Consider the following 23,462-nt stretch of genomic DNA (forward strand, 5'->3'; position numbering starts at 1 on the left):
TTAAAAAAGCATTTAAAGAACAGGTAATTTACAAAATTCCCTTAACAAATCAACTCCTTCTGGCAAAACCTTAAACACATCACCTATACTTGTCAGGTGCTAGGTTCACTGTACTCAAATGCACAGCTCAGGCGAGGGAGAAAAATTCAAAAGGCTTTAATTTTGAATTCACAGACAGGCAGGCTTTGGTACACGAGTAAGCATATACTCCCTCTCTAATGAGGAAGAAACCTCCAGCAGAACCAGGCTGGATGTGGGCGGCCATCTGCCTCGACCGGTTGGGGTGAGGGGAGATAGAGAGAGAGAAAAGCACGGCAACAACAACAAGCGACAACAGAGCACAAGCAGGATGGTTGGATCAGAGACTGGACTGGACACAGGCAGGATAGTTGGACCAGGGATTAGACACAGGCAGGATGGTTGGATCCGCAGCTGCCCATCACAGACACCAAACTTTGAGTCCAATGATACCTGTAGGTGAGGACAGAGTGGAGGAGAGAGAGAGAGAGAGAGAGAAAGAGAGAGTGCGGGAGAGACGCACAACTACTGGAGAGAAAGAGACAAAGTTAGTTGAACATAGAACAATGATGGGAAGTTATTGGACAGAAGAGGTAGAAAGAAACAGAGGAGCTCAGTGTATAAATTAAGTCTCCCAGCAGTCTATGTCTATTGCAGCTTAACTAAGAGATGGTTCCTGTGACTAACAATCATTGCCAGTGACCTGAACCATCTCTAACTATAAGCTTTATCAAAAAGGAAGGTTTTAAGCCTGATCTTAAAGGTGGAGAGTGTGTCAGCTTCTAGAACCTGAAGATGGAGCTGATTCCAGAGGAGAGGAGCTTGGTAGCTAAAAGCTCTGCCCCCTGTTCTACATTTAAACACTCTAGGAACCACAAGTAGCCCAGCGCTCTGAGTCATTCATCATTGAGTACTTTGTAGGTGAGTTGGAGAATTTTAAATTCTATCCTACATTTTACAGACAGCCAGTGCAGAAAAGCTAATGTAGGAGAAATGTGATCTCTCTTTCTAAGTCCTGTCAGAACTCTGGCTGCAGCATTTTGAATAAGATGTAGGAGCTGTCATCGCTCCACCGCTGTCATCCACAGCGATGACAACATTGTGGAGGGGTACAGAGAAAACTACGGAGTCTGACATTGTTTTGGCGAACGAACACATCGAGTTAATGTTAGTTTTAGTGATTTCCGATTGGCGTAACCGGGCGTTATTAGCTCCTGCGTGTATTACGATCTTAGCGTACTTACGTTTATCCTTAGACAGGAGCTTAAGATAAGACTCAATGTCGTCCGCTCTGGCCCCAGGCAAACACTTAACTATGACCGCTGGATTCTCTAACTTAACGTTTCGGACTATGGAGTCACCAATGATCAGAGTGGGTTTCTCAGCGGGTGTGTCACTGAGTGGGGAAAATCTGTTTGAAACGTGAAGCGGTTGGGGGTGAACCGTGGGCTCCTGCCTAAAGCTACGTTTCTTACGAGCCGTGACCCAGTCGTTGCCCAGCTGCCTGGGACCTGCCGGGGGACTGGTAGCAGCTAAGCTAGGAGGCTCCGCACCGGCTAAAGGGACCTGGCTAGCTGGCCGGTTTTCTAAAGTGCGAAGCCGAGACTCTAAGTCTAACAACCTCGCCTCCAACCCTGCAACTAGCGAACACGTATTACAGATACCATTACCATCACTAAAGGAGGCAGAGGATAAGCTAAACATACAGTAAGACACATCGAGCACCGAACAGAGCGAGAGGGAGAGGAAAAGGGGGAAGCCATAGTAGGAAAGTAAGCTAGCTCCTACGCTAGCAGTGAAATCACTAGATAACAGTGAGGATTAGCAGGACGTTTAATGAAAGGATGCTATAGTGTTACAAGCTTGTTTTACAACTCTTAGCAGTCGCTACCAGATATAAAACGATAATATTTTAGAAAAGAGTGGAGAGTAACGCCGTACACACACAGCGTCAGCAAATATCAGTAATCGGAAGTGACGCGATACGCTTAACGTCAGTCAGCCAATCAGCTGTCCCAGGAGCTGCGACACTACTTGTGTAGCTAAGTTATAAACATTGGCAGCAAAACACCAGTTACCAATGTCACCCAATCAAAGTCAGTACAGAGTGCACATGTGCATCCCTATACAATGGAGCAAAACATACAGAGAGTTTGTGTGTGAGATGGGGGACAAATGTCAGTGATGAAACTCTACTATTGTAGAAAACGTCTTTCTGTGTGAGCAGTTCTGTCAAGACTAGTGATGTCGTTCTTGAACGACTCATTCAGTATGAATGATTCATTCAATATGAAAAAATCTTTTATATGACGCTGGAGGAATGAGTCCTCTCAGTGAACGACTCATTCAGTTCCATCCAGTGCCTTCTCTCGCCACATGGCAGCAGCTGCTTAAGGTCAGTCAGCAGGACAGAAAACAGAAATGATTAGTTCACGACTCACTTAACTGAGCGTCCGTCCTCAGCCATTCGTTCTTTTGTCATGTGACACCCAGGCCACTCAGGTTCTGTGGCGAGCAGCAAGCAAGCTCGTTCATATGGATCCTTACAGATTGTTCTTTCGGTCTTTTTTTTGTGTGACAGCTGTAGATCAGCTACAAAATAAATGATGTTTGATATCTGATGATCATTTAATTGTCACCTGACAGCTGACCTATATATATATTTTTTATTTATTGAATCATAATTAATCTACATTAATTATTCATTGAATCATTATTAATTAGTGGTTTTTGATTCTTGTACTGTAGATGTGTGTAGTGTTATTGTGTATAATGTAAAGTGTGTTTGTAAATCAATACTTTAGAACATTATACCAACAGTTGATTTTGTGGTAATAATAATTTCATGTTTCGAACACAATAAATGCAACAGATTAGCATTTTAGGGAACTTATTGTTACTTTTTGCTTTAAAAGTCTAACTAATTATCAAAATAACTTTTACTTGTTCTCTACCAGCCATCACATAAAAAGAAGCTCGGGCTGCACAGTATAATAAAACTTTCTCGTTTAGCGTTCACAGCTCAGCCTCTGTGGCGAGCAGTGAGCACTACAATTCTTTATGAATGATTTGTTCGTTCATATGTCAAGTGACAGTCGGGTCTGTGGCAAGCAGCAAGCACTCCAGTTCGTTCCTGATTTGTTCGTTCGTTCATTTGTCCTGACAGCCGAGCTGAGCAGGCTCTGTAGCAAGCTGCATCACACCAGTTTGTTCATGAAGCAAACCATGTTGTCTTCAGTATATAGTGTTTGAGAACTACGACCATTTTTACAACGTCCACAGCGCTGTCTGCTGTAAATGAACGTAATAAGTGAATAAGTCGAAATGATGTTCACTTTACTGTTTAAGAGTCAAAGATTCGAGTCAGTTAAAAGAATCGAATTTCCCATCTTAAGTCAAGAATGGATTTGGCAAACAGTTGAATGTTCTTGCCTGGCAAGGGAAAATACTGACTGTGACCTGGATAAAGTCAAATCCTTGCACAGTGATTGTGCAATAACGTGGCTTGTTTGGTTCTCTGTTTGTAATTTATTTCATGTTACTGCAGCAGGCCGAGTACCTGGATGCTGTGTCCTGGATTATTAGTTGCTCTGTTGGGATTCTTTCCACTTGCTCTGTGTATGACCTGAACACATAGTTAGTTTTAACATGGGATAACTAGTTTTGAGGTGGCCTATGGGACTTTGTGAATCTACAGTAGTTAGAACACACAGTATTTTCGGTCATCAGACTCACTCTGTTGGGCTGCATGGATCAGCCAGGGTTTCTTAACCACTGGTTGATGTAGGTGCTGGAACCAAGCAAATTGGTGCAAAATAAATAAGCAGGGATGTACCTTAGGCTGACACATTCATAACTAAACAACTGTTGTACTGTGATTTACCTTTGAGATTAATACTAATACCAATAATAGTGTTAAGGTATGTGCACATACTCATACAAACATATACATATATCATATACATACACATATGCATTGTTATACATATCTCATACTACTTAATAATAGTCATGACACCATGTGGTGGAAATTTCTCATAAAGAAGCACATGAGAGAGTTGTCCTTTTGTGTGATTTATTAAAATAATAAAGAAAATAAAAATAATGGGGAAAGCAAATTGAAAACATGGATGTTGATTGTGCACATCAACAAACCAAAAACCAGCTGGGGAGATCAGTGCACACACTACGAAGGTGTCATGCAAAAAGCCCACGATCCTCAAGTTGCTTCTGCCTTTTAACCCCTTTCTCTGGCTCTGGTGGAATGTCTCTCTGCAGCAATAGAATTGTTTGTGCCACCTTATCTAGCTGTGAGTGAGAATGTTTGCTTTCTCACTTCTGCATCATGGTGGCTTGTTATCCAAAGGAAGAAACACCGAGCTTCCAAGACAAGATGCTTTCGCTTTAACTGCCTTGAGTCTGGTGGGGAGTCAGATAGGATGGAGCCAGAGTCCAGGTGTAAAAGACAAACATATATCATAAATTACTAGTCAGTCAAATGGAACATCAGATTTTTAGAATTGATGTACAACAGCACAAGAGATTAGTTCTTTGTGTAGGAATGTTCAGTTCAGTATTGCACCTAACCAGCACATGACGACTGTGTTGGATAAGAAATAGCACAAAGGCACAATTTTTCCATTACACACCACAATTTCCATAATCACACATTATTGATCTTGGTAGTGATAAGTATGAGTAATACTTACAGTTGGGTTTGGAAAGCCTGTTTAACCACTACAAGGTTAGTAAAGCTGTAGCTTAACATTGTTCTGTCATGTTTCACGCCATGTGTCACGCCACGTCCTGTTTTATTTTGTTAACTTCCTGTTTCAGTCAGCTGTCACTTAACGGTTCCCAGTATCCACACCTGTCAGTAATTAAGTAATCATCTACCGGTATATAGCATCCACCTCGCACAGACTCAAGCCGCCAGATTGTTAAGTCCTGAACTTCCTTCCAGCGATTCATGTATAGCCTCTTGTGTTTTTGACCCTGATTGCCTTGACCATTGTATCCTGCCTGAACCTCGTCTGTACCGTAGCCTGGGAAAGAACCGTGACTGACCAACTGACCGTGAGTTTGCTTAATCCTTGCCTGTACCTTCACCGAGACCTCCTGTGTACCGAACCTTGCCTGATTACTGGACTAGAGATTGCCTGCTCCTCTTTGTACTTCATTGCTGAGCCTTTTGTGTATGACCTGGACCGTCTGACCCTGCCTTACAAAATAAATCTGCGTTTAACCATCATCGCGCCTCTGTGCTGTGCATGTGGGTCCGACGCCTGCCCAAGTCTGACATGTTCACCCAAAGGGTGAGGCAGAGGTTGGTGCATGAACAATGCCACTTGTGGAAGCCAGGGTGATGGGAGGAGTTTGGCCACTAAGCCCATCCAACAAGCAGAGGAAAGAACCCTAGCAGCCAGGGAGCCCACACACCTTCAGTTCCAGGAGGACAGGTGTTGGACCCAAGCCGCCCACACAGAGCCCCCCAGGCAGAGCTGCAGCAGCCACAGGGACAGCACCCGAGGTCAGAGTGGGCCACGTGGGTCAACGCTGTCCACCCCATGAGAACCAGGGGCAAACACTCCCCCCGGCGGTAGGGTCGGCCTGAAAGAGAGGAGCCCGAGGACCCACGGCCCGTAGGGAACCCACCAGGAAATGCCCCCGCGCCCAGAGTGGGGCCCACCCCCAGTCCACCACCCCCACACGAGCGAAGCGGGGCCCAACCCATCGGCCCGATCTCATCCCCTGGCACCACACCGGGCCTGCAGCACGAGGCAAGCAATTGGTGGGGGTCAGCAGAAAAGAGACCACCCAGGCAGACGATCAACGTACCCCGGGCGGAAAACCGGACCCCCTACACTCCAACCGCACCACACGCATACACACTCACACAGATGCAGACGCACAAACACACCCACACGTACATCAACACGCGACACACACACACCACAAACTCTCTCACAACGAACTAGTCAATCAAACGTGAACCCATGCACTCTCAAATACATTCTCGCAACAGTCACTTGATAGCGCTTAGATGATAAATGAACGAACAAACAAATGAGCTGTAAAGATCCGTATGAACAAATCAGGAATGAACTAGAGAGCTTGCAGAGCCTCCGCAGCCTGGCTGTCACATGACATATGAATGAACAAACGATCCTTAAAGATCCGTATGAACGAATCCCCAAAGAACTGCCTTTTACTTGACGGCTGGTAGAGAAGAGAAAGTACAATAAAACTCATTTTGATAATTAGTGACACTTTCAAATCAAAAAGTAAGTTTAAAGTCTAAAATCTTTACCTGGTGCATTTATTGTGTCCAAAACATGACATTATTATTAATATTATAATTAGATTTTAGGATTGTGGCAGATTGCCCTGCGATGGACTGGCGACACGTCCAGGGTGTACCCTGCCTCTCGCCCATAGCCAGGTGGGCTGCCTACCAGCACCCCCGTGACCCCGCATTAGGGAATAAGCGGCTTGGAAAATGGATGGATGGATGGATTGTGGCAGAGTATACAACAAAATCAACATGTTGACATAATGTTCGAAAGTATTGATTTAAAAGCACACTTTACATTATATACACACAATAAAACTACACACATCTACAAGAACCAAAGACCACTAATTAATTATGATTCCATAAATAAATAATGTATGTCGGGCGTCAGGTGACAAATAAATGAACTTCAGACATTATTCATTTCCTTGTTTATCAGTGTCACGTGACAAATGATTGAACAAAAGAGCTGTATAAATGAATCGCAAATGAACTGGAGTGCATGCTGCTCTCCACAGAGCCTGAGCGGCTTGGCTGTCACAAAAGAATGAATCCCTGAGGACAGATGCATAGTTTAATGAGTCGTGAACGAATAATTCCTCTTTCTTCCTGTCTGATTGAACTTATGCAGCTGCTGCCACGTGGCGAGAGAAGGTACCACATGAAAATGAACTGAGAGGACTCATTCTTCCAAGTCATATAAAAGATTAGTTCATATTGAACAAATCGTTAACGGACGACACATCACTAAGCAGGAGGAAAGCTTGGAGAGAGCAGAGACGTTGGGGGAGAGAGGAGCATGGAAGAAGAGAATGGCTGCTCCAACAGTCACCATCCCGCAACTTGTGGACAAGCCAGGGGCGCAAAGTGCTACATGGCAGTACTTAAAACAAATGAGCATGAAACTATTCAGTATCAGTCAGCGTCAGTCGGGGAGCCTACCAATGTAATCTAGTTCGGGATTTTAACTGCAAGCAGCAAACCTTTTCCAGTGTAACCCGTTTCAACAATAAGACAGCAGCATTATCCTTATCTGATCTATTGCACATAATCTATTAAATGCACAGCAATACTGTATTGCTAATGAAATTAAAGCAAATTGATTATTTATTCTTGGAGAAATTTGCAATACACAATAATTTACTACACACAATGAAGTGTAAATTTCCTGTTCCTGTTCTCCTGTTTTAAATTAATTATTTCCTTAGTACGTCTCATCTAGTTGGAACACATACTCTCCATATACTGTATAGAAAACACTTTATCTAGAATTCTTCAAAAAATTCTAATTCTAAGAAACACAACATACATGTACACACATTAGTATCTAAATAAATACACAACTATTATCAGTACTAGCGCCGGGTAACCTGGCTGCTGATGGGAATTTCCCCGCTGTGGGACTAATAAAGGCATTCTATTCTATTCTATAGATGTATACACGTTAAGACAAGTTAAGCTTTTACTGTACACTCAACTTGTAATTAACTTTTGTTCTAATACATGTATGTCATTTGAAAGATCTGGTGCATTTCAGAGTCAGACGATTGTTTTTTGTCTCTTTGGAATCTGAGTGTGTGCATCCGTTTTGAGCTGACTTGTATCTGCCTCCTGGAGAGATGTTGAAAAGATGTGCCTTGACATGGATTTAGTGACATGTATTTATGATTCCCGACAACATCACAAAACAAGAAGACATATTATTTATGTAACATTATTTCTGTTTAGATTTTTACTAAAATAGATTTCAGTTAAAACATGTGTGGTGCAACATTTATTTAATTTATTCTATTATTTATTTCCTTTATGCAAATATGTATGTATATAACTGTGATTGATATGTTAATAATTACTGTTCTGTATGAGGGTATCAAAAGACTGAGCCAGACTGGATGCTATTCTTTGTTTGTCTTGTGCAAACCTGGTGAAAAAAAAATTATTTTGATTCAATTAAGCTGTTAATAGTTATAACATTATTATCAGTAATGTTTGAGACATCATTAATTTATCCACGAAAGATTACAAATAAGACAAATTTACAGCTTATTTCTGCCTCTCCGGTCAAATTACACACCTCCATTTATTGCATGGTTCTGTCTACCTGGATCCTAGATGCTACTGAGTGAAATAGTCAAATCTAAAGATGTGTAGTTCGATTCTTTTAACTGACTTGGATCTTTAACTCTCAAACAGTAAAGTGAAAAAAATATTTTGAGTCATTCGATCATTTCGTTTATTTACAGCAGGAGGCTGTAGCCCTCTTGTGTTTTTTTTAAAAAGTGGTCGCGGTTCTCAATCTTACTTATGTCCTGCATCTTCCCTGCCATTTTTGTTTAACAATGCGAGTCACTTGGTAGCGGTCACGTGACGAATGAACGAATGAATAATCCAAAAGGATCCGAATGAACGAATCTCAAGTACTGTAGTGCTGAAACTTTTAACCTAACAGACCCTGGTAGAGCCCCGCAGAGCTCTAACGTGTGGGGGGGAATAGGGTCCGGGGTCCATGTCACCTGGTGGATCAATGGGTAGAATGTTTGGAGAACATGAGCTGCTACCATTTATCCTTCTTTCTGCTGAAGCTAGCTTATAAACAGGAAAAATACGTCCAGGATGCGCTATTTGACAAGAGAAATCACTCGATCGATGGAGCGCTCACTCTGACAGGATTACAAAATCAATCTCTTAACTTTTCCTCCTTACCTGAAAGGCATCACACTCTAATTCAAATGCATACTTTTTTCACTTACTGAAAATGAAATGAATGTAATTTTGCCTGAATACTGATTCGATATTGAAAACAAAATAAAACAAATAATAATTAATCATGCAGCTACTGTAGATTTAAACTCACAACCTTAGTATCAACAGCATCACACTCTAATCAACTGCACCAATTGGCCTACTAGAGTAAACCACAGGGTGCAACTGCAAATTTTCTTCATAGCTAGTATCAGCCCATACTGTAACTGCCAGCGGTGCCTCTTACTGAAGAACTTAGTGGCAAAAAAGGCCACTCACATAAAAACTATAGCTATCGCTATAATAATCATTATAAATCCGTTTTTTTTTTAAGTCGCTGAAAGAATTTCATGCCTGCCCAAAACCAATTTATTTACTGTATTTACTGCATTTACTGTATTCACGATTTTAGATTAGGATGCCAGTTTACCTATTTTTAGCAAAAGAAAACCACAAAAACTTGTTCTTCCCATAAACTAAATTGTACTAATCATGATTTTATAGAAGTTTTATTGTAGATGGCCGTGAATCCCAAAAAGGAGTTTTTTGGAGCGGGGCAAAAGGGTTAAACACATTATGTTTATTTCCTCCATGTTTATACTTTTCTAAGGGTGCTTATGCGGAAACGTTTCCTGTCTGTGTGATTGATGCAGGTGAGTCAATACACCTTCGCCATGTGCAGCTACAGAGAGAAGAAGGCTGAACCTGTGGAGCTTCTCCAGCTGGATGGTTACACTGTGGACTACACTGACCCCCAACCAGGTGACAAAACCATTTTACAATACGCAGCTGTGCAGTGCATGGTAGCAAACAACAGAAGCTTAAATTAGCACAGAACTATTGTTAAAGACCTATCAAAGTACAGTAGTTGGGTTCACAGGTGGGATCATGTGATGTAGTGTAATGGCAGTTCGTTTAAGACATTATGTTTGCTATGATACAGAAAAAAATCTGTAGGAATTCTCCAAGCAGGAACTTTTTAAGTAATGTCATGTCATACTGTAAATCTCAAATCAGTGGGAAACTGTAAAGTTTATACTCCTGATGTGTTAACCAAAAAAACAATTTTGGATGTTGTTTGCAAGTAAATGAAGAGCTCCTTCCTCTGTTGGTCTTTCAGGTCTAGATGGTGGTCGGACGTTTTTCAATGCTGTGAAAGAGGGTGACACTGTGATCTTTGCCAGTGATGACGAGCAGGACCGGATACTGTGGGTGCAGGCCATGTACAGAGCCACTGGACAATCCCACAAGCCAGTTCCTCCCACCCAGGTCCAAAAACTCAACTCAAGGGGAGGCGCAGCGCCACAGCTGGATGCACCCATATCTCAGTTCTGTAAGTTCTCATAGGTCAGATTCTTATTATTCGTTCAGTTTTTGCAAAGATGATGGTAGTGGTGGTTGCTCAAATATAGATTTTTTTTCGAGACTGATGTACACTAATTCTGTTGGTCAAGTGTTTGAAAATACCTCTGTGCACTTCTGGCACATTTGTGTGTTTTCCATGGTCATACAGTCTCCCTCTGTTCTAGAGATCTCCCTCTACTATAATTGTGATTAACTTAAATAATCAGTGCATGTAGCCAGACAAAAGATTAAGATTGTCAGTATCACTCAGATTCTTGCTCGTGTGCTCAGTGTCTGTCGCTTATTGTTCAGCAGTCCTCACACATTTACATTTGAGCTAATGTTACTTCTAGTTTGTCTTTTTCCTGGTCTTCTCTACTGTATGTGTGCAGCTGTTATATTTCTTTGTGTGCTGCTTCGCTCTTTGTTAACTGCTGAAGTGTTAATGTGTTGGTGGCTTTGCTCTGTGTCTTTATGTTTCTCTTTGTTCCTTCTTTCTTGTTTTTCTGAACCCTGACCCTGCTAACTCATAGCTGGATTACAGGGTAAGTGCTCTCTTCCCCTTTGTTCTCTTTTTGCCTTTTTTTACGTTTGATTAATTTTTTGATTTTTGTCTTTCTTAATAACTATGTTGTTTCATTTGGTTAGTGGTGAGAAATACAGTACACTACATCATAGTTCTTTTATATATTGCATGTAAAATAATCTGCTTTGGCTGTGCTTCCGTCTGCACATTTGTCATGTGTATAGTCTGAAGGAATTTGTCCTACAAAAGTACCACATTGTACAGTAGGTTAAAGTGGAAACATTATCTAAGATTGACTTCTGGGGCATTTCTGAACTTTTTTATGGCAGTGAAGTGTTTGTACACACAAGAAATGCATTCAGTCCTCCTTTTGTATTTTCCAGTTTTGTGACAGACAATAGGTTAAACAATTGGTTGTGATGTACGTTCAAGGTTTACAAAGTGTCAGTCACGCTTACTCTCTTTTTCTGCTCGACTAAAGCCACGCCCACTAGGACCTCCAGATTATAGCTTTGGTTCTGAAGATGAAAAGTAGTCTGTTCTTTCTGTTAGATGGCAAGATACAGTGGATAAATTTAATTTATATTAAGTATCTACAATTATCTGCATGTTTGTGGAAATCACCTCACCACCTCCTTTATGCTTCGTCATGTGGCTACTGTGTTTTTCAGACTCAGGCCCCTGTTACACGAGGAAAGTGTCTGTCATACTGTGTAGTTCATCACACTGATCATCTGACTGACTCTGCACACACAGATTGTAACAGCTTCTTCACATTCTGTACATCATAGATTACTTGGAGGAACATTTAGAAACAGTAAATGTAGACTTAGAGTTAGTAGATGCTAATGCTCTGAAGACAAATATGTTACAAATAAAAATAATAAATAAAACTCATTGTTGTGCTTTCAACCTTCTTATTAGCATTTATTTCATTGTATTGAAACACAAACATACAATTAGGCATGCTATATATTAAAGCATTATTTTTTATAAATCTAAAGCCGTCTTAACGGCTTATATATTGTCAGGCTGAAAATAGTTTTGGAACATGAAAAACACACTGAGGCGATCCACTAGACTAATGGGAAAAAAATTATTGCTTAAAGGTTTTGCTGATTCTGCCTAAATATGAAAAATCAACAGAACTCAGACAAACTCAATTAAACAAATACAGTATACACCAATTTATTTTGGTGATATGATTATGCACCAACACAATGACCAAAATGGCATGCAAGCATGGGGTTAACATATTTGTGCCCCATCCAAATATAGAATTTGGCTGTTTAAATTACCTTTATCTAGTTTTAATCCTTCATTGTATACTTTGTTTCTCATGAGCAAATAAGACCATGTTAAATGTTTACTGTCAGATATAAGTATAGTATACACTTTAGTTTTACTTATACATGTACCAAACAGTGACACTTCCATAATAGTATAAGTGTGATTCAGTGTACACCTGGAAACACTGCTGACTTATAAAGTACTGTGGAACAAATAAGATTTAAACCATAATCCTGTGCTGAGCTATGTTTTAGCCTCTGTAATCGTGTGTGACGATAGTATTAAATGTAGCTCTAAGATTTAACAGTAATCATAGAAATAAGACAGTTGTCTTAAGTTAATTCAGTGACTCCAGATTTGCTGATGATGCTGCGATATCAGCATTAGTTTTTTGTTTTTTTTTTCAGTAAGGGGGTTGACTACAACCAGCTTAGGAGCCTGTGGTGTGTATCCTCTTTATATAACGCGACCGAATAAAATACAGTTTGTGTTGGCACAGTACATCGCAGTTCAGTACAGCAGTAGAGTAAGTATGAGGTCATTGAAAGGGTTATTGCACAGTGTTTAAATATAAATCTTGTAGCGGTTTGCACAAATGTTCCACGGAAATGTTGTTGTAAGTATATAATACATATATAATCACGGCGTTTGCACAAACATTGTACAGAGGAGATTGCTATGTAAATGCAGTGGGTGAGTGAATGTAGTGGAAGGTAGTTACCAGTTCTGATTGTATAGTCTTATAGGCAGGTAGCTAAAGGCTCTGCATCCCATTCTACATTTTTACAGGCAGCCAGTGCAGAGAAGCTAGATATGGGTTGGCTCCCGGTTACATTGTAACCATTTACTCTATTTCTTATATATATTATATTTCTTCTTGAATGTGTGAATGTGGGTACTGCACTACTGATTTTTTTCAGCTAACTTGGGCAGTGGCTAGATGAGGACCGGAGGACAGGACTAGAACCAGTGACTTTGGAACTAGGGAGTCATGCAAAGCAGAGGCAGGAGTGCGTTTAGAGAACCATGAGGGAGCCTCTGCAGGTGCAGGGGTCATGGGAAGGAGCCGACCAGCCGAGGCGCCACCATTAGGTACATTAGGGAGTGCACCTGCAGACAAAAGAGCAGAGGACACAGGACCCGAAGCCAGTGTGGTCATTTCCAAAGCACCAAGAACTGAAGCTGGCATGGTCTCCTCCGGACTACCAGAAACTGGCTAGCGTGGCCTCCTCCGGACCAGGCAAAACAAGGCAGGCGTGGTTTCCTCCAGAAAACCAGGAAACAAGGCAGGCATGGTCTCAATTCAGTTCAATTCAATTTTATTTATATAGCGCCAGATAACAACAAAGTTATCTCAAGGCACTTTACAAAGTAAGGGTCAAGACCTCATACAACTAAACCCAACAAATCCCACATACAGCAAGCATTTAATTTGACAGCAACAGTGGAGAAGAAAAACTCCCTCTCTAACGAGGAAGAAACATCCAGCAGAACAAGGCTGGATGTGGGAGGCCATCTGCCTTGACCGGTGGGGGGGGAATAGAGAGAGAGAAAAGCACAGCAACAACAACAAGCAACAACAAGCAACAACAGAGCACAGGCAGGAGGTTGGACCAGGGACTGGATACAGGCAGGATGGTTGGATCCACAGCTGCCCATCACAGACACCAAACTTTGAGTCCAATGATACCTGTAGGTGAGGACAGAGTGGAGGAGAGAGAGAGAGAGAGAGAGAGAGAGAGAGAGAGAGAGAGAGAGAGAGCGGGAGAGAAGCACAACTACTGGAGAGAAAGAGACAAGGTTAGTTGAACATAGAAAAACGATGGGAAGTTATTGGACAGAAGAGATGGAAGGAAACAGAGGAGCTCAGTGTATAAATGAAGTCCCAGCAGTCTATGTCTATTGCAGCTTAATTAAGAGATGGTTCCTGTGACTAACAATCATTGCCAGTGACCTGAACCATCTCTAACTATAAGCTTTATCAAAAAGGGAGGTTTTAAGCCTGATCTTAAAGGTGGAGAGTGTGTCAGCTTTTAGAACCTGAAGAGGGAGCTGGTTCCAGAGGAGAGCCCTTGGTAGCTAAAAGCTCTGCCTCCCGTTCTACATTTAAAGACTCTAGGAACCACAAGTAGCTCAGGGCTCTGAGAACGAAGTGTTCTGCTGTGAGCATAAGGAACTATGAGGTCTTTAAGACATGAAGGAGCTTTATCATTGAGTACTTTGTAGGTGAGTAGCCAGTGCAGAGAAGCTAATGTAGGAGAAATGTGATCTCTCTTTCTAAGTACTGTCAGAACTCTGGCTGCAGCATTTTGCAGCACTAAGATCTAACAGGACAAGGACAGAAACTAGACCATTGTCGAAGCTAATATAAGATCATTAGTGACTCTAACCAGAGCTGTTTCTGTGCTATGATGTTTTCTAAATCCCGACTGAAAATCTTTGTACAGGTCATTCCCACTGAGGTGGTCAGATAATTGTTTAGCCACGATTTTTTCAAGAATCTTGGAAATACAGTAAATGGTAAATTTGAAATGGGCCTATAATTGGCTAGTTCTCCAGGGTACAGGGTTGGTTTTTTCAATAGAGGTTTGACCTCAGCCAACTTAAAAGCCTCTGGTACATAGCATGTAAAGATTGGTTGATTTGATTTAATATGGACGAGCTGATTAAAGGTGGAACTTCTTTGAGTAATCTGGTTGGGATTGGATTTAAAAGACAAGTGGACGACTTGGAAAAGTTGATTTTTGAGGTTAACTCCATATGAGTTATGGGGAGGAAGCTACCTAGGTAAGACAGAGGATTTGGTACATATATATAACCTGGGGTTGTTTTTGTTTTCCTCAGTTAGGGAGGAATAATATGTTTTTCTAGCAGCCCAAAGTGCTTTTTATATTTTATTAGACTGTCCTTCCATGCAATGCAGTTTACATTTATTTTGTTGGAATGCCACTGTCTTTCTAGTTGTCTGGTCCTGTGCTTTTAGGCTGCGGATCTCGGAGTTATACCACGGAGCTAACCTCCTCTGATTCACTGTCTTCTTCTTCAGAGGAGCCACTGTGTCTATTATTGTATGTAGAGAAGCTGCAGCATCATCTACAAGACAGTCAACCTGTTCATAAGGATTAAGGTGACTGTTCTCCTCTGTGTATCTACATGACAATAATCTGCTTGAATCTGGCAACAATGTTGTCAGATAAACATCTGCTATAGTAACATTTCTTTCCAGCTATTTTAAGGTCAATTATGCTAAATTCAAAAGTTAATAAGAAATGGTCAGATAACAGAGGGTTTTGGGGAAGAACTATTAAATTATTAATTTCAACCCCATACAGTAAGTCAGGACAAGATTGAGAGTATAGTTAAAACAATGAATGGGTTCATTTACATGCTGTGTAAAAACAATAGTGTCTATTAAGGAGTTAAAAGCAATGCTGAGATAGTTACTGTCAACATCTACATGAATGTTAAAGTTTCCTACTACAATGACTTTATCTGTGCTAAGAACTAAGTCAGATAAGAAATCAGAGAACTCTGAATATGGAGCAGGAGGACGGTAAACAATACAAAACACAACTGGCTTCTGAATTTTAGAGTCTGGGTGAGAAAGGCTCAGAGTGAGGCTCTCAAATGAGTTATAACTATGTTTAGGTTTAGGAGTAATTAATAAATCAGATTTTTAAATTGCTGCTACTCCTCCATCTCTACCTGTACTTCTAGGAACATGATAGTTGATGTGACTCTTTGGAGTCGACTTATTTAGAGTAACATATTCATCCTGCTGCAGCCAGGTTTCAGTGAGACAGAACAGATCTATGTGATGGTCACTTATCAAGTCATTTATTAACAAGGATTTAGATTAAAGAGATCTGATATTTAATAAACCACACTTAACTTACTGTTACTTTGTTCTGTAAGAGGAACTGTTTTGATGTTTATTAAATTCTGGTAAGTCACTCCTCTTTGATTTGTGTGTGACTTGTATAGTTTAGGTGGTCGGGGAGCAGACACAATCTCTATGAGATAACTAAGACTAAGAGTGGGTGGCGGCTGTAGAGAACATCCAGAGAAGCTTGTAAGACTGCGTCCTGGGCTCCACTCTGAGTTGTCACGAAGTAGGGAGACTAAGCAACATGGCCATGTTACTAGAGAGCAGAGAGGCTCCATTCAACGTGGGATGGACGCCGTCTTTTCTAATCAGCCCAGGTTTTCCCCAAAAAGTGCTCCAATTAGCCACAAAGCCCACACCGTTTTCAGGGCACCACCTAGACAACCAGCGGTGGAGCGATGACAGCCGGCTATACATTGCTGGTCACATTGTGGAGGGGTACAGAGAAAAGGAGGAACCAGTGGCTGATGCAGTTTGAGATGCAGTGGTTGATGCAACAGGCTGCAGAACTGATGCTGAAACAAGCTGCGTTTTGTGGTGGAAATTTCCAATAAAGAGGCAGATGAGAGAGTTGTCTTTGTGTGATTTATTATAAAAATAAAAGGAAAATAAAAATAATGAGGAAAGCAAATCAAAAAGATGGATGTTGATCGTGCACATCAACAAACCAAAAACCAGCTGGGGAGATCAGTGCACACACCACGAAGGTGTGATGCAAAGAACCCACGATCCTCAAGTTGCTTCTGCCTTTTAACCCCTTTCTCTGGCTCTGGTGGAATGTCTCTCTGCAGCAATGGAATTGTTTGCGCCACCTTATCTCGCTGTGAGTGAGAATGTTTGCTTTCTCATTTCTGCATCATGGTGGCTTGTTATCCAAAGGAAGGAACACCGAGCTTCCAAGACAAGATGCATTGGCTTTAACAGCCTTGGGTGTGGTGGAGAGTCAGATAGGATGGAGCCAGAGTCCGGGTGTAAAAGACAAACATATATCATAAATTATTAGTCAGTCAAATGGAACATCAGATGTTTAGACTTGATGTATGACAGGGCGCAAGAGATTAGTTGTTTGTGTAAGAATGTTCAGTGTTGCACCTAACCAGCACATGACGACTGTGTTGGATAACAAAAGCACAAAGGCACAATTTTTCCATTACAGTTTCAGTAACTGGAGCGGACTGCAGTTCTGTGACATGAGCGGGCTGTGCTTCTGTGAAACCCCCATGCCTCACAAAGTGCAGGGGTGGATAAGCGCCAATAAGCGGTGTCGACCTGACAAGCTCAGTCCCAGCGGGAACTATTCTGGATCTCCTCCAGGTGCCCACAAGAAAAATTCAAGATTTGCGTCCAAATTCTGTTCTTCAGGAAATCCACAAATATCCCTTCATTACTCTCTTTATATTACCAATCAGTTTGAGTTAGCTTAGCTTTTGTTCTTCTCCAGTATTAACACAGTTTACAACATTTTGCAACTTGTGTCACAGCATTGCAACTTATGCTAACCACGGCTAATAAGCTACTTGCTAATCACATGTACCATTACTCACATTCATTGTCATGCAATACAGTAAAACTCAGCGCAATTACATAAACCAATATAAACAACAACCTTTCCTTCTGCAGTATTTTAAGTGCTCCTAACTCCATTGGGGAACTATGCATCCACCGTAGTTGAAGAACACAGTTTAACTGCAACCTCACCACGCGCCTAGCTTCTCAGCGTAATCTGTCACACTCACACACAGATTCGCATGATCCCTCCCTCGCTTGGTGTGACTGAAATACCAGTTTGAGACAACCAATAACATTCCGAGCACACTTAGATTGACAATCTGACGTACACATTGTTACGTACTGAGAGACAAACTAGACTAGGAAAACCCAAACGCACCGACCCACAGACAGGACTTAATAGTAAAACGATTTAATGAACAGGTTAACACAGAGGGACATACAAACTAAGGATGCTGCACATGCAGGATTGCCAATAATTGATAACACCAACCTAACACAAATAACTAACTGTGGATAACTAAAGATCACTGCAGAGCAGAAAAATAAATCAACCATAAAAAGAACACTAAACATGCAAGCAGCAGCACGAGACACAACGAACAAACGAACCTTGACAGAGGAAGCACAATGACATGGTAACAGAGATGCAGGTAATAGTAGGCAATGGACCAACAAAGACTCAACTCAGACTAGGAACTTAAATACCACCAGGTGAAAATAATGACACTAATTATAAGACAGGAAACAACTAAGGTGACAACAAACACATACTGTAGAAAAACTCAAGGCGCCCCCGGCAGGCCGGAGGGCTAACTGTAACACACATAGTTAGACTGTAAACTAAACGTATTTATACATAGCAAATTTGAGAAAAAAATTAAACCATTGCTAAACAATAACAATATTTAAAATACAATATTATAGTGCAATAACACAAAATCTCTTAAATGATTTAATTGACATACTCAAATGATATCTGGAAACATCTAACTGAATTATTATCCAAGTATTTTGTTTTGTACTATTTCTTTAGTATTATTTAACACTGATCCTTTCTTTTAGCCAGGGCTACATCCTCACACAGGTATATTCAGCTAATCCTGAAATGTCTAAATTACTTTTAGCTATGTAACAAATTCAGCATTACAGCATTCACTGTGCATTTGTCTGTGAAAATGCTTTTTCTGGTCATACATAAAATACATAATTGTCTCAGTTCTCATTAATATGCATTTTGTGGGCTAAAATATGCATTTTAATTTAGTTCAGTTCAATTTGGAACGAATATTTGTAAAGTTTTGATTGAACATGGAATACATGACACATGACTAATCACAGCTTCAAACTGATGGAATAGTTACAGTATCAGTGGACTTTTTAAAACAAACAACAAAAGAAAACCTCAAATAAACAGACATAAAACTGCTTTCAGCCTGCATTTCTTTAAATGAATATCCTGAACAGGTTTTGACACAGCCCCTGAAATCCCACTGAGTTCTAGCAGCTGGTAATTACCAAGTTAAAAGTGCCAGGACATGAATAATACAGTGTGGTGGCTGTACAATTAAATCAGGCAGCAATCAGTCAATGTTACCAAATAACTACTTGCCAGTTCACACCTGGATCCACGCAATGAATAATATAACATCATGTCACCAAACCTGTCACCCCCCGCTACTACACACATACACACACACGCACACCACCCTGAGGAAAATAAAATAAAATATTGCAACAACAAAGCCAGAATGATGAGCTTTGTATTTTGGGTGCTGAGTCCTGAAATTACAGTTTACTCTTCTTCCTTGTGCATACAAAGCTATAATTACTGCTGGAGTTAAGTTATGGAGAGCTTTTTGTTTTCTTTTTTTTTTTTATTGTGCACATTAGACCTAATAATGGACTAGCTAACTGCCTAACAATGCTCCTATCGGGACTCCTATGAGAGGTACATTTACAGTACTAAAACCAAGTAGTTTAGAACTTAGTTGTTACACTGTGCTGATTAGCTATGGAAAGGTCCAGGTTAAAAAGTTTATTACAGTCAATAACAATCTTAACATTTAGTGACAGAGCTACTGTCACAGAGTGTGTGTGTGTGTGTGTGTGTGTGTGTGTGTGTGTGTGTGTGTGTGTGTGTGTGTGTGTGTGTGTGTGTGTGTGTGTCTTTCCACAAAAACAAACATAAATCTATAGATCTTCAGGATCTATAAATGAATAGCAGCCATCAATCATTGTCAGGGCCGTCCTTCCCCTGACCAGGCGGGTGGGGGTGACTATGTCACTGCATGTTACTGTCCAGCCCTCCCACCTCTTCTCCCACTCACTCACATCAAACGGACCTGACAGGCCACAAGCCACAGACCAAGGCTGCACCACAATGTCACCTTTTTAGATTTTTGGGGGAGGGTGGGACTTGTTGAGGGGACACAATCAGCTCCCAGCATGCCACTCTTTGTTTTGTTTGTTGATTGACATCTGGGGTGTCTTCATTGGGCAGTGAGGAGGACGTTGTTTGACAAATATCTTGAATATTGTATAGCCCTGTATGATCTTTGTTCACGTCTGTCCCAGGTTTGTCCTGACCAACAAAAGTGACTATTCACACTGTCTGGTTAACAGAGAAGGTTAATTGAATTTATGATTAGCTGTATTAAAATAAAACTGTGCACATAAAACAATTAAACACCACATAAGCAGTTAGAGCTTACATGTATATCTAAAACTTTAATTTATAAAGGATCTTTATGTTTAATAGTGTTTTCACTTTGAGAAAGTAAATTGTTACTGTGTGGAAGTTTTAAAGTTGCCTAATGCAACTGACAGTGCATGCATCTGTGAAATCACTATTCTGCAGTTCTCTGTTTTCTGTGCTTTCTTTAGAAATCACAAAGCTGAATGGAAGGTTGATAAAGCTCAGCTCATGTAGACTTGGCAGACTTTGTGCTCTCTTCACGGTATATATCAGCTTTTTTTTACAATAGAATCACTGGCAGGTTGTCTGCTGGCGCATGGTCTCAGATTTAAGGACCTTTGCTTCCAGTCATGTAATTCCTCTGGTAACCTCTGGTTATCTGTATCATACTGTAATCTTTAGACAACCAATCCAATATTCCAAGCCTTGGCTTTTTGTGTGAGTCTGAGCTCCTGATTGAATTGAGTTAGTTAATTTTATTCCATCCATCCATTTTTTTACCGCATTTTCCCGTCCAGGGTCGCAGGGGGGCTGGAGCCTATCCCAGCTTGCTGAGGGCGAGAGGCGGGGTACACCCTGAACAGGTCACCAGGCTATTGCAGGGCCACAGAGAGACAAACAACCACACACTCACGCCTTTGGGCAATGGAGAGTGCCCAATTAAATAGTTGATAATCGAACACAGTCCCTCGCAATTTATGGGTCTTATGTCTACCACCTGGACATGCTGCATATCACCGGCACATGCCGCATATCACCTGAAAGCTTAGACCTTTCTGACCATATAAACCATTTCCAGCAAAAACATTCACAGCGCAGATACCAAACGCTCAAAAAACAATAACCATAATTCCATAAATTTTTCATCACTTAGCTAATATGTCACCCATTCACGCAGTGGGTGGTGTCATTCTGTCCATTACATTCCAGTGAACCTAATCCAAGTGTTTCGGTCCCTAAATTGCAAGTGTTCTGCTCCAACTCCTTGGGAAAAATTTTTTTCTTCCACTCCGCGAATGCTAAAGCTAAGCGAACACAAGATGGAGGCCGTAAGCCTTCCGCTTTTTCTCTTCTTTCAAGAGCGGAAAAAGCCCAAGTATGGGGTAACGATAGTAACCCTTACTTAATAATGTTCAAGTTCCTGAGAGACACCCCTCCCCCACGCCCCGGCTTCTAGTGTTAACCCGGTAAATGCTGGATGAAAACGAACATGACAGCTATGTAGCGGAGACTCTCCTGACGGCTGTAGTTTGAAGCAGGCCAGCCTGGGCCTGGTTGAAGAAGTGTGGAAATTTTTCAGACTCAAAATCCAATTTGCATACATTTTGCATTTGGCAATTCAATATGCAATTTGATCATGTAATTTGAAAAAGCATTTTACAATTTGTAATTCTGTATTAATGTGGCAATTCGATACTCAGTTTTATTAATTAAAATTATAAATAGAAACTTGATAAATTACATTTTCTTCAAAATACATATGGTATTTTCATTTGCAAAATGCATTGCCAATTTAATAAAGACTACAAAATAACATGACAATACAAAATGCAATTTATTAAGTTTTTATTTAAACTTTTAATAATAAAACTGGGTATTGAATTGCCACTTTTAATATTGAATTGCAAAATTGAATTGCAAAACCCACGCACACACAGAAAGGCACAGAAATCGTTTCTACGACATTCTCGCAGCGCCACAGAGCTCCTCACCTTATCTCTAAGGGAGCGCCCAGCGACCCTACGGAGGAAGCTAATTTCGGCCGCTTGTATAGGTGAGGGTAGGAACGTAGATTGACTGGTAAATTGAGCCTTTTGGCTTAGCTCCCTCTTCACCACGATGGACCGGTACACCGAACGCATTACTGGAGCCGCTGCACCGATCCGTCTGTCAATCTTACGCTCCTTCCTTCCCTCACTCGTGAACAAGACCCCACGATACTTGAACTCCTACACGTGGGGCAGGAACTCTCCTCCAACCTGAAGAGAGCAAACCACCTTTTTCCGGTCAAGAACCATGGCCTCAGATTTGGAGGAACTGATTCTCATCCCAGCCGCTTGAAGGTCCTGGCCTGATGAAGCCAACAGGACAACATCATCTGCAAAAAGCACAGACGCAATCCTGTGGCCTCCAAACCCTCCGCCCCCTGGCTACGACTAGAAATTCTGTTCATAAAAATAATGAATAGAACCGGTGACAAAGGGCAGTCCTGCCGAAGTCCAACATGCACCGGAAACTTACTGCTGGCAATGCGAACCAAGCTCCTGCTCCGGTTGTACAGAGACCGAACAGCCCTTAGCCACGAGCCTTGTACTCCATACTCCTGGAGCACCCCCCCCCAGAATGCTACGAGGGACACAGTCGAATGCCTTCTCCAGATCCACAAAACACATGTTGACTGGTTAGGCAAACTCCCACAATCCCTCAAGCACCCTGCTGAGGGTGTAAAGCTGGTCCAGCGTACCACGATCAGGCCGAAAACCACATTGTTCCTCCCGATCCGAGGTTCAACTATCGGCTGAATTCTCCTCTCCAGTACCCTGGCATAGTCTTTCCCAGGGAGGATCTCATCCACCCCAGCTGCCCTGCCACCGAGGAGCTTACAAACTACCTCAAAGTACTTCTTAAATCTTACTTTGTAAAGTGCCTTGAGATAACTTTTTGTGCTTTGGCGCTATAGAAAAAAAATTGAATTGAAATTGAATTGAATCAACCTCCCTCGGAATCTGGTCGAAGCTCTCCCGGAGGTGTGAGTTAAAGGTCTGTCTGACAAAGGGTTCAGCCAGACATTCCCAACAGACCCTCACGATATGTTTGGGCCTGCCAAGTCGCCAAACTGTGCCTACAGTAGCACAGAAGTCCAATAACATAACACCATTCGGGTTCAGATCAGGGAGGCCGTTCCTCCCAGTCACGCCTCTCGAGGTATCACTGTCGTTGCCCACGTGGGCATTGAAATCTCCCAGGAGAACGATGGGGTCCCCAGTTGGAGCGCTTTCCAACACTCCCTCCAGAGACCCCAAGAAGGCTGGGTACTCCACACTATCGTTTCGCCTGTAAGCACAAACGACAGCGAGTGATCTATCCCCCACCCGAAGGGGCAGGGAAGCGACCCTCTCGTCCACCTGGGAAAACTCCAACACATGGTGGCTGA

General features: G+C 41.6%; 1 protein-coding gene across 21 annotated transcripts in view; it reads left to right on the forward strand.

The window, feature by feature from the left end:
- cadpsa (Ca2+-dependent activator protein for secretion a) overlaps positions 1 to 23,462 on the forward strand; it is a 174,365-nt gene that overhangs the window by 76,789 nt on the left and 74,114 nt on the right. For all 21 annotated transcript variants that reach the window (XM_055509343.1, XM_055509332.1, XM_055509329.1 and 18 more), the window contains 2 exons: positions 9,709 to 9,817; positions 10,176 to 10,388. In XM_055509343.1, coding sequence (XP_055365318.1) covers positions 9,709 to 9,817; positions 10,176 to 10,388 — 322 coding nt within the window. The remainder of the gene's footprint in view (positions 1 to 9,708; positions 9,818 to 10,175; positions 10,389 to 23,462) is intronic.

Source organism: Betta splendens, chromosome 5, assembly GCF_900634795.4.
Source record: "Betta splendens chromosome 5, fBetSpl5.4, whole genome shotgun sequence".
Taxonomy (NCBI): Eukaryota; Metazoa; Chordata; class Actinopteri; order Anabantiformes; family Osphronemidae; genus Betta; species Betta splendens.